The sequence below is a fragment of the Lichenostomus cassidix genome, chromosome 4 (genome assembly GCF_008360975.1).
Source record: "Lichenostomus cassidix isolate B80296 chromosome 4, HeHo_3.0, whole genome shotgun sequence".
NCBI classification, from domain to species: Eukaryota; Metazoa; Chordata; class Aves; order Passeriformes; family Meliphagidae; genus Lichenostomus; species Lichenostomus cassidix.
Genome location: NC_139484.1, coordinates 56,901,779 through 56,916,783, shown reverse-complemented (window position 1 = coordinate 56,916,783; position 15,005 = coordinate 56,901,779). Strand labels below are relative to the sequence as shown.

Here is a 15,005-nt window from a genome sequence, read left to right as displayed (position 1 = left end):
CTGCCTTGCTCCTGTCTGATGCCAGCATGCCCAGGGTGGTGCTGAGCTCACTGTCCTGTGCTGGAAGGGCAGCTGGAAGGAATGAGGGGATGTTCTGTCGGGGTTGGAAGAGTGGTGGGGCTCAGATGAGCCGTGCTTGGCTGGAATCATAGAATCCTAGGATATCCTGAGCTCAAAGGACTCACAGGGATCATCAAGACTGATTCCTGGTTCTCCACAGGACACCCCAGCAATCCCACCCTGTGTCTGAGAGCATTGTCCAAACTCTCCTGGATCTCTGGCAGCCTCAGGCTGTGCCCATTCCCTGGGGAGCCTGGGCAGTGCCCAGCACCCTCTGGGGGAAGAACTTTTCCCAAAATCCAACCTAACCCTGCCCTGACACAGCTCCAGCCGTTCACTTGGGTCTCATCCCTGGTCCCAGAGAGCAGAGTTTGGAGCTGCCTCTCCACAGGAAGCTGCAGACAGCTCTGAGATGTTCCCTCAGCTCCAAACACAGCTCCAGTCTGCTGTCTCCCAGCAAGGAGGGGTGACAAGTGACAAACAGCTCTGCTGAGATGGAAAGACATCGAGGTCCCTGCAGAAGGAGACATTAGTCCCCCAGCAAGTCCTGGGGCTGTTTGTGCTTCCTGTGGGGTGAAACATGCAAGGGTTTGGGAGCAATTTGGGGCAGATTTGGCTCAAAGCTGATGGCAGCACAGGAAGAGGGAGTCACTGCAAGATACAGCAGGGATGGGAATAATTGCATCTGCAGTTAGGGGGCTGTGGAGCCACTAATGCCAAGATGTCACTGTGTGACCTACTGAGTGGAAATAACTGGGAAAGGCTGATGCTGCAGCCCTGTGCTGGGCACAGGAGGAGGGGAGATGAGGGAGAAGGGAGGGTGCTGGTTCATGGCAGCCAGGAAGACTTCTGTTTGTGCCATGAACATCTGTGAGCTATTTTTGGCAACTTGAAAAATGGAAAGAAATCACAGGAAAATTGATTAGAGGCAAATGGAATGTTTTCTTACCAATTCTGGGCAGGAAAAAAAAATCCTAGAAAACAAATATATACAAAATTTATATAAAAATAATGAGTGAAATTCAAGTCAGTTCTTAAACACAAAGTGAGTTCAAGGTTGAGCACATAAATGATACACTTTTTTCTCATGAAGATTATGTTTGCCTCTATGCATGCCTGAAGCAGCTGAGGATGCATGGGAGGAGCAAAACCTGAGGGTTAGGGATGGACTTACTCAGGCTCTCCTCAAAGCCATTTCCTTCCTGACACTACCCAGGGCTAGGGTTTTGCTGACTCGAAGGACGATTCCTGTGGAGGTTCCAGCCAGTTGAACCTGAAATGTGCTGTGAAAGCTTTGCAGCTCTGAGGTATTTTCCCTGGCTCTTGGCAGGCAGCCACTCGACCAAGGTCAGCACCCAAAGAGCTGGTGGGGACAGTCCAGGGCCACACAGTGATGGGTGACAGGAGCTGCTGGGCTTCAGGGGGTCCTGGTGTTGCAGGAGATCTCGGGACTCCCATGGGCTCTGCACCAGGAGAGCATATGCTGCTCAGATGGGCGTGGGGCAGAGCCCGGGGCTGGCTGGAGCAACCCTGCTCTGGGATGTAACAACTGGCTCCAAGCAAGCCAGGAAATCATCCTAAACTTAAGGTGAGAAGATTCTGGAGCAGGAGAAGCACTAATAGCTGGAAGAAGCTTTGGCTGAGCCTCACTTCTACCCCATCTCTGGGTCTGGGTGTGGTTTGGGGGGTGCTGACTGTGCTCACAACAAAACTGAGCTCTGCTCCCTCCTTCAGCCACAGACATCAAACCCTGAGGAAAGAGCAGATGAAGTGATTTTTCCACATTCCCAGAGAAAAGGTCCTTCAACCTCTGTAGCCTCAGGACAGGATGGACAGGGCTGGGAGCAACCTGGTCTAGAGGAACGTGTCCCTGCCCTTGGCAGGGGGCTTGGAGTAAATGGTCTTTAAAGTCCCTTCCAGCCCAAACCATTCCATGGTTCCATGACAGACCAGAGCCTGGGGCAGCACTGCAGGTTTGGAGGAGTCTACAGTGCCCATCCCACTGACTGCAGACACAGCAAAAGTGAAATCCTGCAGCTGATGTTCAACTGCTGCAAGAGGATGTTGAAATCACAAACAATTTACCATACGTTATCTCCAAGCAAACAGTGCTAAAATGTTGATAGAGGTGGAAGCATCTTGTTTTGGTTATGAAAACACTGAATTCCTGCACAAACAGTAGATGTTTGCCAAAGGGAAGAGCTGCAGAATTAGCTCTGACATGAAAAATGTTCAAGGCACTTTGTGAGGTTTTTTGCTATGGAGAAATGGAAATTATTTCTAGTGGGAGCAATGGTCCCAGGGAACATGTCAATGGAAATCCTGCCAGCCACTCTGTTGGAGGCACATTGTGGCTGCAGCCTGGAAAGCAGAGCTGATGAAACAGCCGGTGAGCTGCAGGTGGGAGGGATGGATGGATGGATGGATGGATGGATGGAGACACCAGTTATCTGCATGCTCTGCTCTAATTGCCTATCAAGACAGTATTTCGTGATCAACCATCTTAATCCAGACCTACCTGCTAAAGTTCTGCTTCCAAATTAAACTCAGGGATCAGCATGAGGAGCAGCAGAGATTAAGTCCTATCCTCCCACAGCACTGCTGGTCACCACGGGCTGCGGAAAGATCAGAAACAGCCCCAGCCTTGCACGCTGTGGGCTCATGGAGCTGCACCTGTGCTTCTTGTCAGCACAGGGAAATAAAAAGGAGAAAGATGTTGTCCTTCTTGATAAAGACAGAGTGGCCCAGTCAGTGGTTGTTTTGGGCTAAATTCCCTGCAGATGTGGTTTCTGAGGGATACATGAGGTCTGAGTGAGGCCCCAGAAATACAGAGAAGAAAAGAGGGCAGAAAGGGCCTGATCCTGTGATCACAGAATCATGGAATGGTTTGAGTTGGAAGGGACTGTAAAGATCATCTCCTTCCACCACCTGCTGTGGGCAGGGACACCTTCCACTATCCCAGGCTGCTCCAAGCCCCATCCAGCCTGGCCTTGGACACTTCCAGGGATCCAGGGGCACCACAGCTTCTCTGAGTAACTGTGCCAGGGCCTCCCCACCCTCTCAGCCACGAATTTCTTCCCACTATCCCATCTAAGCCTGCCCTCTGGCAGTGGGAAGCCATTCCCTGTGTCCTAATTCTACATGCCATTGAAAAATCTCCAATTTCAATGCAGTTTAAGCTATCAGATCTCGCTTTTTTTGGGATTGGGGAGGATTTACCTCTTCTGAGACATCTCTAGTGCAGATCCCAAACCCCAAGTTTATCATTGAGTCTCTGGAGTCACCAAGGAGAAAAAGTGCCTCTGGGACATCACATACCTTTCCTCAGAGCTTCCAGAGGGTGATGATGGTGTCCCAAATCATGTGGCCAAGGCTGTTGGGACTCTCTGACACAGGCTGGGGAGGTGCAGCTGTTCCCAGCCATCCTGCAGTGGGGAAAACCAGGATCTCAGCCCAACTCCAGTGATGCTGACACCCAGGCCCAGCAGCCCCATTGCTAGGCAGAAAACTCATCAGTAGCTGCCATCTCATCTCATATCATTAGAAAATCTGCCCCCACCTTATGCCTTTGGAAAGATCTCAGTGGTTCCACTCTGTCCCTGCAACTCCCACTTTGCTGCTTGATTAATTTAGAAACCAAAAATCACAGGGGGAAACTCAAGAACATCTGCTGATTCTTTTTGCCCAAATGGCAATTCATTAGCTATGGAGCTCTGGCTCATCTGTACACCTCTCTTCCCCCTCTCTTCCCATCAATGAGGAAAAAAGGAAATATTGGTGCTTTTGCCATATCAATAGATGATCTACCACCAACCAGGGATGTGGAATTATCCAAGAGCTGCCCAAACCTCACCTTTACTTTGGTGGAAGAAACACCATCCAGCCTCCAGTGCAGGATTTCTGGGGGAGTTAAATTGCTTTTTAAGAAGACTTGAAGTCCCTTCTTCCCGTAGGTGGTTGATATTTAAGGTTTGTGAAAAGAAAAGATGTACAGCAAATTCATCTCTGGCTCCTTACCCAAAACCATTCATTAATGACAGCTGATGACAAAGATCATCATCCTGGATATACACAAAGCCTTGGAAAACCTCCATGCTTTCTCCCCTTCCTTCCCTTCAAATCTCTTTTCTTTGCTACAACGCAAGAAAAATCAGAGCAGGGATGAAAAATGGCCCCATCCCTCTGTGGTTTTTCCTGCTGTCCACAATGAGCTGAAAACAGCTTTAAAAGCACTACCCCCTGCTCATTTCATTTCAAGTCTGGACACCCCACGCTGTGCTGTCAGCCTGGCATCCTCCACTCAGCTCCGCAGCAACTGCTGGGAATTGGGCTTCTGCATCCCCGTTTAATGCCATGGAATCAAGCAGCACAATGATCTCTGGAGGCAACAGTGACTGAAACCTTCATGGCTCGTAAATGTCAGGTTCAACTCTGCTTCATCCCAGCAGTGCTTAATTTCAAAGTTGGACAGTGACATAAAAGTAAATGGAGAACAACGGGTTGCGTCCCGGCGGGACTCAGTGGATGCCTGGGTGTTCTGCATCGAGGGAGAGCTTTAGACAAGCCTTAGGCTCAGAGTTTTGGCAGCAGTTCTGCTGAGATGACCTCACCTTAATCCCTCTGGCTTGCAAGTGCTTAAGGATGGCCAGTTAGGTCTATTATAAAATGTGCTCTTTATTGAACTGACAGGAGGTAACAGACAAAAGGCCCGAAACAGAGTTACTACACAGAATAAAATGAAAGAACTACTAGTAGATTACATCAAACAGTGCACAACATGAAGGTGTCTGAAGCAAAGACAGTATAGGAAAGGAGTCAATTTAACTTACCAACGAATTGACAGCAGTGTTCTTACACTCAACCCCGGGGAGAGTAACCACCAAGCAGCATCCCAGCTTTGGGGAAAACCCCACACATTTCTGGGGAATGTGCAGAAGACTTCTGCTTTGTCAGAGTTTGATGTAGCTTTTATAGTTTGCAAAGGGGAGTGCCTGTCAGGCAGAAATTCCAGCTTATCTTCCCACAGTCTTCCTTCAACAGCAAGATGTATCACTTCCATGGTGCCTGAATAACTAAGACAGGCGGTCTTTAGTAAGTTATTTCACCAAATAGTAAGCTTTTGTGAAGGGTGAGAAGCCTTGCACCAGCTAACAAACACCAGGTAAGTTCTTGTGCTGGGGAGATGTCCTGCCACACCAGGTGCTGCACAGAGGTGGCAGAACAGTGGCACCTCTGACATCTCCCTCCCAGCTCTTGTGTGTGTCTGAAACACCAGCTGGCGTCAACATTTGATAAATCATCAGCAAAACCTCCTGCCAGGGAGGGCAGATTTTCCTCTTTGGATTTAAATGAAGAAATTGAGTGGAAAAAATTGTTAGTGAGAATAAGAAAGAGAAGGGGCTGAGGTTTTATAGTTCTGTTGGGGTTGTGTCAGGGTCAGCAGCTCCTCGTGAGGGGCAGTGGAGGGGCAGCTCTGGTCTCTGCTCTCTGGGAGCAGGGATGAGACCTGAGGGAATGGTTGGAGCTGTGTCAGGGCAGGGTTAGGTGGATATCAGGGAAAATTCTTCCCCCAGAGGGTGCTGGCACTGCCCAGGCTCCCCAGGGAATGGGCACAGCCTGAGGCTGCCAGAGCTCCAGGAGAGTATGGACAGCACTGCCAGGGATGCACAGGGGGGGATTTTGGGATGTCTGTGCAGGGACAGGAGTGGGACTGGATGATCCCTGTCAGTCCCTCCCAACTTGGGATATTCTGTGATTCTACTTAAATCCTGAATGCAGAAGCCCTGAGTTTTGGGACTGTGGAATCATGGAATCATTTGGGTTGGAATAGACATTTAAACCATGGAGCCAAAGGAGTGAAGGAGCAGTTGTATGGTGACAGCTGGGAGTCGTGTCACCAGTGCTGAGCAGGTGGGAGAAAATAAACTCCTCCTTCAACCCTCACCATCCCAAACCACCTGCACGGAGGACAAGCTCCTTTCTCTATATAACCACAGAATTATTCAGGTTGGCCAAGACCCCTAACACACTGAAAACTCTGACACCTCGTTGGGATGCTCCTCCCTTCTCCCACCCTGCAGAGAGAGCCAGAGGTCAGGGACAAGGGCTGCCCTAGAGCACCTGGGGGAGGTGAACCTGAGGGTGATGGGTTGGAATGGAAACTGTTTAGTGACTGTCTCTACCTGTAAAATCTACAGATTTAACTCTTTGAATTACATCAGTGCATATCCCCATCCTCTGGCAGAGGACATATCCCTCCTTCCTCCTCCCAAATTCAGTACCCTTGATACCCAACATCACCATGGCAAACTCACCCTCACCCCAGCTGGGAGCCTTCAACACCAAAACACTTGAATTACTTCTTCCCCCCCATTTTAAGAAAATAAATAAGAAGAGGAACAAATTTAACCAGATCATCTACTTTTTATTTCACAGGAAAGATTTGCATTATTTACCTTTATTTATATACATGTACTTCCCATTTGTATTTAAAATGCACAGACCTCCCAAGAATATTCTCGTTCCGGCTTTAAATTAGCTGTTATTTTACAATACAAAAAATTATACCAAAAAACTGCAATCCTAAATGTGTGTATGTATAACACCCACAACCCCAGCAATGAAATAGTTTACAATACTTGCTCCTATTTACATACGAATGCAATATATGCTAAATTATACATATTAACAAACTAAGCTCAAGTCGGAACACAGATAAGAATCATAAATAATTACAGAACAAAGCGGAAAAGAAATCCAGAATACAATTAATTCAAGGATCTTAGTTTAAAGAACATTTATTGTGCACAAATTTCAGAGTAATATAAAACTCTTTTTTTCTTTTTTTTAAAAATGGACTGACGTATGATACACTCTGCCACAATTGTAATTTTTTTCTTTCTACTGGTGAGGTTTGTGGAATCAATGCTAAATGGAGAGGAAATGTCTAAAGAATTATAGTACCTGGAAGACGCACACAAATAGTGAGTGTGTAGTGTCAGAACAAAGAAAAAGACTGAACAAAACCTGCCCTGATGCAGAGAAAAACAGCATATACACATATTGTAGTAGTCCTGGCATGGAAACTCAGCTCATTTCAGCAGCTACCAACAGAAAATAAAGGAATTAGGCTAAAACTGCAAAGAACACATCCAAAAATGAGGAGCACACCCCAAGCCATCCCTTCCCTTCAGAGCACCTTCCCAAAGCCCACCCTCCCCTCTCCCCCCTGCTCCTGCAGCTCAGGAGGCTCTGTGATCCAACCCTTCCCTCCCCTTTCCTGGGGAATTCCCAAATGGAGGTGAAATGGGAGAGGCAGAGACATCCACCACTTTCTGGGAGTGGCCAGAGAGGTGGAAAGGTGCTCTGGGCACACAGTCTGCTCCTTGCTTTCTCCCAAGCTCAGTGCAGCAAACCCCTGTTTCCAGGGAAAAAGGCTCCAAGATGCAGCTGATGCCTCTCCCTACCTCAGGGTCTCAAGGAAAGGAAAAGCAGCTGGGAACAGCTGGAGCAGCAAAGGATGGAGGGGCAGACCAGCTCTGTGGCACTGGAATTCCTGTGGGTTATGGAAAAGGCCTGAGGTTTGATTTCAGCCTCAAACCCTCCCTTCAGCTCATTGAGGGCCAAGCAAGCTGAGCAGCCATCTACAGCCATCCCATAAACCCAGTCTGTGAACGTGGGTAACATTTCCTGCAGAGAAATGGTGTTTCTGAGCAATCTTTAGTACTTTAAGTACCCCAAAGGAGTGTGGCTCTGCCAGCAGAGGCTGCCATGTCAATGGTACCACACCATCAAATCTGGACACTACATGCCATGACCTGATGTTAATCACAGGCATTACCCCATCAGAAATAATTTTATTTTGGTAATCTCAATACAATGCCTTTTAAGCCCAGGGAGAGTGACAATAACAACTCAAAAGTTGTGTCTCATAAATCTTCTTGTATCCAAAATATTGACCCAGAGCACGGCAGGGTCATTCTACAACAGCCCAGAGAAAATTCTGGGCTAAAAAACATGGAAAACAGTGAATTTAAAAAAAAAAAAGGATGCTATTTGGAGATCCACTGGCATCATTGTTTTCTAGAATAAAAGGGCCCTAACAGTTCTGAAATTTTAAATTTTTTTAAAGGCTCCTCTCAAAGAATAAAAATGTTCTGAAGGTTGAGACAGTGAATGCTGAATTTCAGCCAGTTATAAACATCTGAAAATAGTGATTTTGAATGGAATCACTGCCACAATTTTAATAACAAAGGCCTTAAACTGCTGATTTAATCCTCCATGTAGTGACTGCTTTAAGGATCTTCATTACTTGTCTCTAAGCATTGCTTTTCCCCCTTTCAAATGGAAAATGCATTATTTTACTTGGTTTCTACATTGAAGTTAAATGCATTTGAACACACAAAGTCAATTTAGGGTTGTAATCCCTGCTCTGCAAGATACCATGATATAATCTGCTGTTTAAAGCTCTGGAAAGTTATCTAATACTGATCAGATGAAGGAGTTATTAAGACAAAACTCATACATCATTTAAAATGCATCAAAAATACATTCAATTTTTTTTTCTGGTTTATATACACTTTAAATCTCTCCATGTTCTGCATGTTCCTGTAGAGTTTATGTACAAGTGCAAAATCTGTGTGTCATTTGTCATTTATTTACAGATTCTCCCATGAAGTAAGGTGGTTCTTCTCCCCCACCTCACCTCCAAACTAAATAAACCTGAAAATCCTTCACTTTTGATACTGGCCTGGTGATAAACCACCAGCAATCCTTCTTTCCCCTACCTATTCCCAATTTTTTCCCTGTTTACCTCTAAGTTGGGATGAAACTGCAGCAGAGCTATGTATGAATTCTATTCTCCCTCATCAGAATGGAGATCAGATGCAGAGCAGAGCCACATCCTAAAGGAGCTGCTTCCTTTTATTTATATAAGTGACTCTTGTCCCTCTATTTACATTTTTTGGGTCTGATAAACCTTGCCTTTGATAATTTTTGTTCATTTTTCCAACATCTCATGCCTCATTTTGCAGCCACACCCCTGGACACACTGCAGGCTTTGGAGACCAGACAGCCCAGCTCTCCAGGAGTGAGATAACCTCACAAATTCCGTATTCATGTATTTTTATTAATGTAAAAATCTATCACTCCTCCAGGCCTACAGTTCTGAAAGGTGTTTCTGATCAGGAAAACCCAACAACTTTAAGCACCAGCTCAAGTAGTGTCCTGAAGAGGGAAACTCAAGCACAGGGTTTCTCCATCTGGGTTGGCAGCTCTCCTCCCAGAAACAGCTGGAGATGTAAGAAGAAGAAATCTCCAAACATGAGGATGTGCATCATGGCTGAAAACATGTAGTATCAGGGGAGGGATTTTAGTCCAGTCTTATTTCTCCAGTTCAGATTAACCCTACCACTGAGCAAGTCAGAAAATACTATCAGGAGATGAATCTGTCTGAGGTAATTCGTGCATCAGGTAAAACTTAAATTGGCTAAATCCCTTCATTCTAAAACAAAACTCAGCCCTTTTCCCTTCATAATTCCTTCTTCCCAGAGAGCATTTAAACTTCTAGTTTAGAAACAGACGCATTAACGTATATTTACATATATAATGCATTTTTTCCCAATGTTTTTCTGCAGTCCCAATATTTTTTGCAGTCCCATTGCACTTGTTAAATGACACATTAAATCAGAATTATCATCCACCACAGTCCTTAAACCATCAGGCTGTTCCCATCACCACTGTCTGGACACACACAGCAATTCGCCTCTTTATTGTGACGCTGCCATGCTCCAAAGAGCTTCTTCAAAATACATGGTTAGAAAAAAACATCCCAGAAATGAGTGGCTGATATGTGACTGATCACTAGAACACACAGAAAAAAAGGTGCAGTTATTTGGGTTTCAGTTTGGAAAGGTGCTACCTGGCCAGATCCAAGAGCACTTCCCCTCCATGTGTTACTTCTCCATTTAATAAATACCAGATGTCCCCAGCAGAACCCACCAACTCAGTGACCTGGATGAATCCACAATTCTGTGATGAAGGCATAATTACACACCTTGTTTGCCATCTTCACTAAGATCTTCCTACCAGCTCCAGCACAACATGGCCCTGGCCCTCCAGGGAGACACTGAGCACCACCACTCACAGATGGACGGGTTAAATCCAACCTCAAGCCTCAAAACACAATGCTAGCTTGTCAGAGTAGTTCAGATGGTGTTTGATGTACCCCAAACACCAAACCTTCTCTTTGCTGTTTGCAAGTCTCATCATTTTACCTACCAGCCACTTCTTCAACATCTAACAGAGCTCAAGCCCAACAGGAAATACCAGGATCTGATCATGCACAGCTCAAAACAAAGCTGCTCTGCTTGATTTTTATTTAAAGTTCTTTTTTTACTTCATCCTCAAGTGATCTGGCACCCGGAGTGTTGCATTTTACACCCTGTAAGAAGATGGAGCAAATCATAACCACTGAAGAGCAATGCCTCCAAGCTCAGCTCTCATCCAGAAGGATGGTGGGAGAAAAGGGGGAGGAAAGAGGCCAAAATCAGAAAAATATTATGTATCTGACCTGGAACACAAACTACTTCTATGAAAATGCTGGTGAAACTGGGAGTTTTCTTATGAGATACTGAAACTCTATGTGCCTTCCAGATATTTCCATCTGGGTGAGTAGTTGGTTGATCAAGAAAATGCAATTTTCCTCTGACTGCACGGGACAGAGACCACAGAGTGCCTTGGGTGACTCTAGATGTGAGTATACATATCTTTAAAAGGAATTTAATTATGTTAAAAAGCAGCATGTGCAGCAGTCTCCTCACTCCCTAGATCTGTTCAAGTCTAGGCACTTGTGTGTGGTGTACTCCAAGCAAGTTAAGACTATGTAAACACTGAGTCTTTCCAAAGCAACATCCAACTTTTCCATTTATTTCACATGGTCTGAGCAACATCAACCTTTAAACCATCCCAGCTTTTGTGTTCCTGGACCATGATGACTACAAAAAGGCTGTGCCTGGAAGAGAGTTCCATTGAAATAATGAGGGAACAATTAAATATTAAATGAAAACAAAGGATGAAGATGATTTGAAGATTAATAGTAGTGTTTATGTGTTGAGAGCTGACACCTGTAAACACTGGATCTTTTTCTTTTTGTACAGTTTGATAAATACATGAACTACAAAGCACTTTCCATGTAGAAACCTGAGTGTCATTCATATTGGACTACTGTTGTATTTACACTGGCCAGGAACGGCGGCATCGGATGGTACTGCGCCTGCAATAAAATTATTTTACTTTAAACTTGAAGAAAACAAAGGAGCAATCTGAAGCCATGTGTCAGTAAAACTTAATTGGAGCAGATGTCAAATAAAGCCAACTAGCACGTAGATGAGAGAAAAAAAATCAGGTTCAAGGAAGTTGTGTTTTTTTCCGGGTGCTTCTAGTCTCTTGGGACACAACTTGGAAATCTTTCTCCTCCTCCTCCTCCTCCTCCTCCTCGGTATTACTTTTCCATTTTGTTTAAAAGCCTAGACAGTTTCTGATGTCCATGCATCAAATACAGGTTCCTGGCTGTGCAGGGGGCTGCTGCTTCCGATTTCGTATCGCGCCCGATTTCTCTTTGTAGGCAATTGGCATCTGTTGTGAAATGTCCACCAGTGCACTGGCCACTGCAAGACCTGGGGCAACAAAACAAACAGTCAGAGAGTTTGGGGAACAAAACAGCCACAGTAATAAGTCCTTCACAAACAGTTGAGAAAATCCCTCTGGGCCACAAAATGTGTAGAATTTTTTTAATAAACTAGGAAAGTGCTTTGGCTTAAGAATTGAACTCCAGACAAACTGTGAAAGAAGCTGAAATACTGCATGTTTCATTAGAAGCAGCTGCAGCAGGAAAAGATGCAATAAGGGAGGGTGGGTATTACTGGATGTAAAACTCTAAATAGTGAAGCCTGAACCCTTAATATTGAAGGTACCTTCCTCTGCATCTACAGATGGACTACAATAACCCTGAAAGCAAATGTGCATGGAGATTGCACTGCACTTCCTGCAAATAAATCATCTCTGCAACCTCCTCATGGCAGATCAGGGAGTCATGAAATGGTTTGGGTTAAAAGGCACCTTAGAGACCATCTTGTTCCACCTTCTGCCATGGGCACGGACAACTTCCACTAGACCAAGTTGCTCCAAGCCCAGTCCAACCTGGCCTTGCACACTCCTAGAGATGGGGCAGCCACAGTTTCTCTGGGCAGCCTGTGCCAGGGCCTCCCCACTCTATTCACAGACAAACCACCATCTGGGACTTAGGCCAATCCAGCTCAACCCAAACCATCCAATTCAAACCCTGCCAATGCCCTTTCAAGAGCCTTTGCCTCACCATGCTCACTGAGCACTGCAGAACCCCAGTTAAATCCCACACTGCCCAGGAGACGATGTCCCAGTGCCCGGGCATCAATTTAACTGTGAAGGGGCTGAGAACAAGGAAACCTTAAACTGGATGGGGAAAACATCACTGTCCAGAGCTCCTAAGGAGAGCAGAGATGCTCTGAAAGGACATGTAGTGACAGGACAAGGGGGAATGGCTTCAGACTGACAGTGGGCAGGGTTAAATGGGATATTCTTCCCTGGGAAGGTGGGGAGACCCTGGCACAGGGTGCCCAGAGAAGCTGTGGCTGTCCCTGGATCCCTGGAGTGTCCAAGGCCAGGTTGGACACTGGGGCTTGGAGTCACCTGGGATAGTGGAAGGTGTCCCTGAGCATGGGAAGGAGTGGAACTGGGTGGTCCTTAAGGTCCCTTCCAACTCAAACCTTTCCATGATTCTGTGACTTGATGTCCCCCTGCAAATGGAGCTGGGAATGAAGTGGGATAGACCAAGAGACAAATTACTTTCACAAGTAACTACTGCAACTATGTCTGTACCAGATCCCTCTTTTCTCCACGAGGCTGTTAATTATAAGTGTAATCCAAATATCAAATGTTCCTACATCAACTGACCCGAGTAATTAACTCAAAGCTCAGGCTGGAAGCCAGCAGGGCCTAAACCAGGGAGCCTAAAAATCCTCCAGCATGTCTCAAGCTGAACTGTGGCTACAGCAGCTTCTGTGGGATCAGGAAAGGGGAATCTGCAAGGCTGAGGGAGGAGTACAGAGATAATGCCATACCATCAGAGACAACAATAATCCTCACCTGACTGTCCTGGTGGTGGAATGCCCCCAAGTCCTCGAGGTAACCTCACGAACACCGAGAGAACGGCGGCTTTGTTCCCAAAGCAGGGCTCCAGGGCAATAGGCTTTGGTACAGTCTGCAGCCAGGGAAGCAAGGGGAGAAAACACATGTTATCCAGTGTGTTACACCTTTCTTCTTCCCCCAGCATTGCCTTTTCAGCTCCCACAAGCTCCAGGGCATGAACCACCATGAGCCTCGCTGCTGTGCTTGGCACATTTCCAGCACACAGCCAGCCAAGCTAAAACCACTGTCAGCAGCAATCAAAACACCAGTCATCACAAGGAAACACATTCACTTAATAAAAATCTGGCTATTAAAAAGTGGAGCACTCCACGAGGCTTGTATTTCTTCCTAAATTCAGTAACAAAGGAGCAGCTTAGGTAATCAACAGGACTGAGGGTTTCTTCCACTGATCCCACCAGCAGCACATCACTGATATCAGCACGTCTGACCACGGCGATTTCCAGAATTTAAGCCCATGTACCACCTGAACACACACTTTACTGCATTAACACAGTAAAGAACATTTTCCCAAGAACAAAAAGAAGTGTTCAAGGCCAAGTTGGACGGGGTTTGAAGCAACCTGGTCTAGTGGAACGTGTCCCTGTCCATGGCAGGAAGGTGGAATTAGATGGGCTTTAAAGGCCCTTTCAGTTTGTGATTCTAATATTTAATGGGCAGTCAGCTTTCTCCTCTCCTGGAGGAGCAGGGGACTGGATCCCTTGCTGATGCTCAGTGTCTGTGACCATCTCCCTCCCACTGCACTCTTGTAAAGGTTTTACCTGAATGATCAACAGGCAACTTCAGGATGTCATTAGAAAGCCATAATGCAACAGCCCAGCCCAGAAACTAAACTATGTTCTCACCTGAGCCTGGCTCCAGTCCCACACACAATTACACAGGATCAGCACTATTGTGGGATGTAACAACAGTAAGATGAGGATGCAAGTGTACACCGATAAGTACAGATTCAAGAGAGTTTCTTCTTTTGCTCCACATCAGCTACAAAAGCTATTTTACCCAATGCACTCAGTGCTTTCTGTTTTCTTGTTTAGTATGGACAAATTCCACTCTGGTATTAATGAAATAATCAGTGTTTTTTCCATCAGGCATCAAACTACACCACAGTACTCAAATGTTGAACAGAAACTCAATACAATGTAAGCCATGAAAAAGCCTGAATGGAAGTCAAACATGCTGTTAAATTACTGCTGCTCAATAAAAAAGACAAAAGGAGACGACAGCAAGCGAAATGAAACTTAAAACTTTTCATATCTCACATTTACTGCAATGATTGCAGCAGGATTTGTTAGTCTGTGCAAGGCAGATAAATACGTGCTGCACAGGCTGGATGATGAGAGCTGCTGTCTGCCTGCTTTATGACAGCAGATTTCTTCATCTCCCTGCTCCCAACCAAGGGATCCAACTAAGAATAAAGCTTTTTCCACCAGGCAAACAAGCACATTGTGGTGCTCTATCCCACAGCAGCTCAGCTGCCAGAGGTAATGCAGAGAGCATGGAGAAGGCACTGCAGGAACAGAGCCCACGGACTGCTGGCATTTGGGTGGGAGCGAGAACCAAACACAAAGTCGATTTTCTTTTGGAGAGACTCAAGTATCTTACTTATTCCAGTTAATAAAACAGTTCTGCTGAATCCCAGAGTTTGGGGGATGGTACTGGGGTTACAGAGAGCTCTCCTGCTCACCCTCAGCACTGAGCAGAGT

General features: G+C 45.8%; 1 protein-coding gene across 1 annotated transcript in view; it reads right to left on the bottom strand.

Moving 5' to 3' along the window:
- Nucleotides 1-6,463: 6,463 nt before the first annotated feature.
- Nucleotides 6,464-15,005, bottom strand: part of ATRN (attractin) — a 147,024-nt gene continuing 138,482 nt past the window's right edge. The window contains exons 28-29 of the mRNA XM_085059314.1: nucleotides 13,243-13,357; nucleotides 6,464-11,735 (exon numbers count right to left, since the gene is read on the bottom strand). Coding sequence (XP_084915440.1) covers nucleotides 11,611-11,735; nucleotides 13,243-13,357 — 240 coding nt within the window. The 3' untranslated portion in view covers nucleotides 6,464-11,610. The remainder of the gene's footprint in view (nucleotides 11,736-13,242; nucleotides 13,358-15,005) is intronic.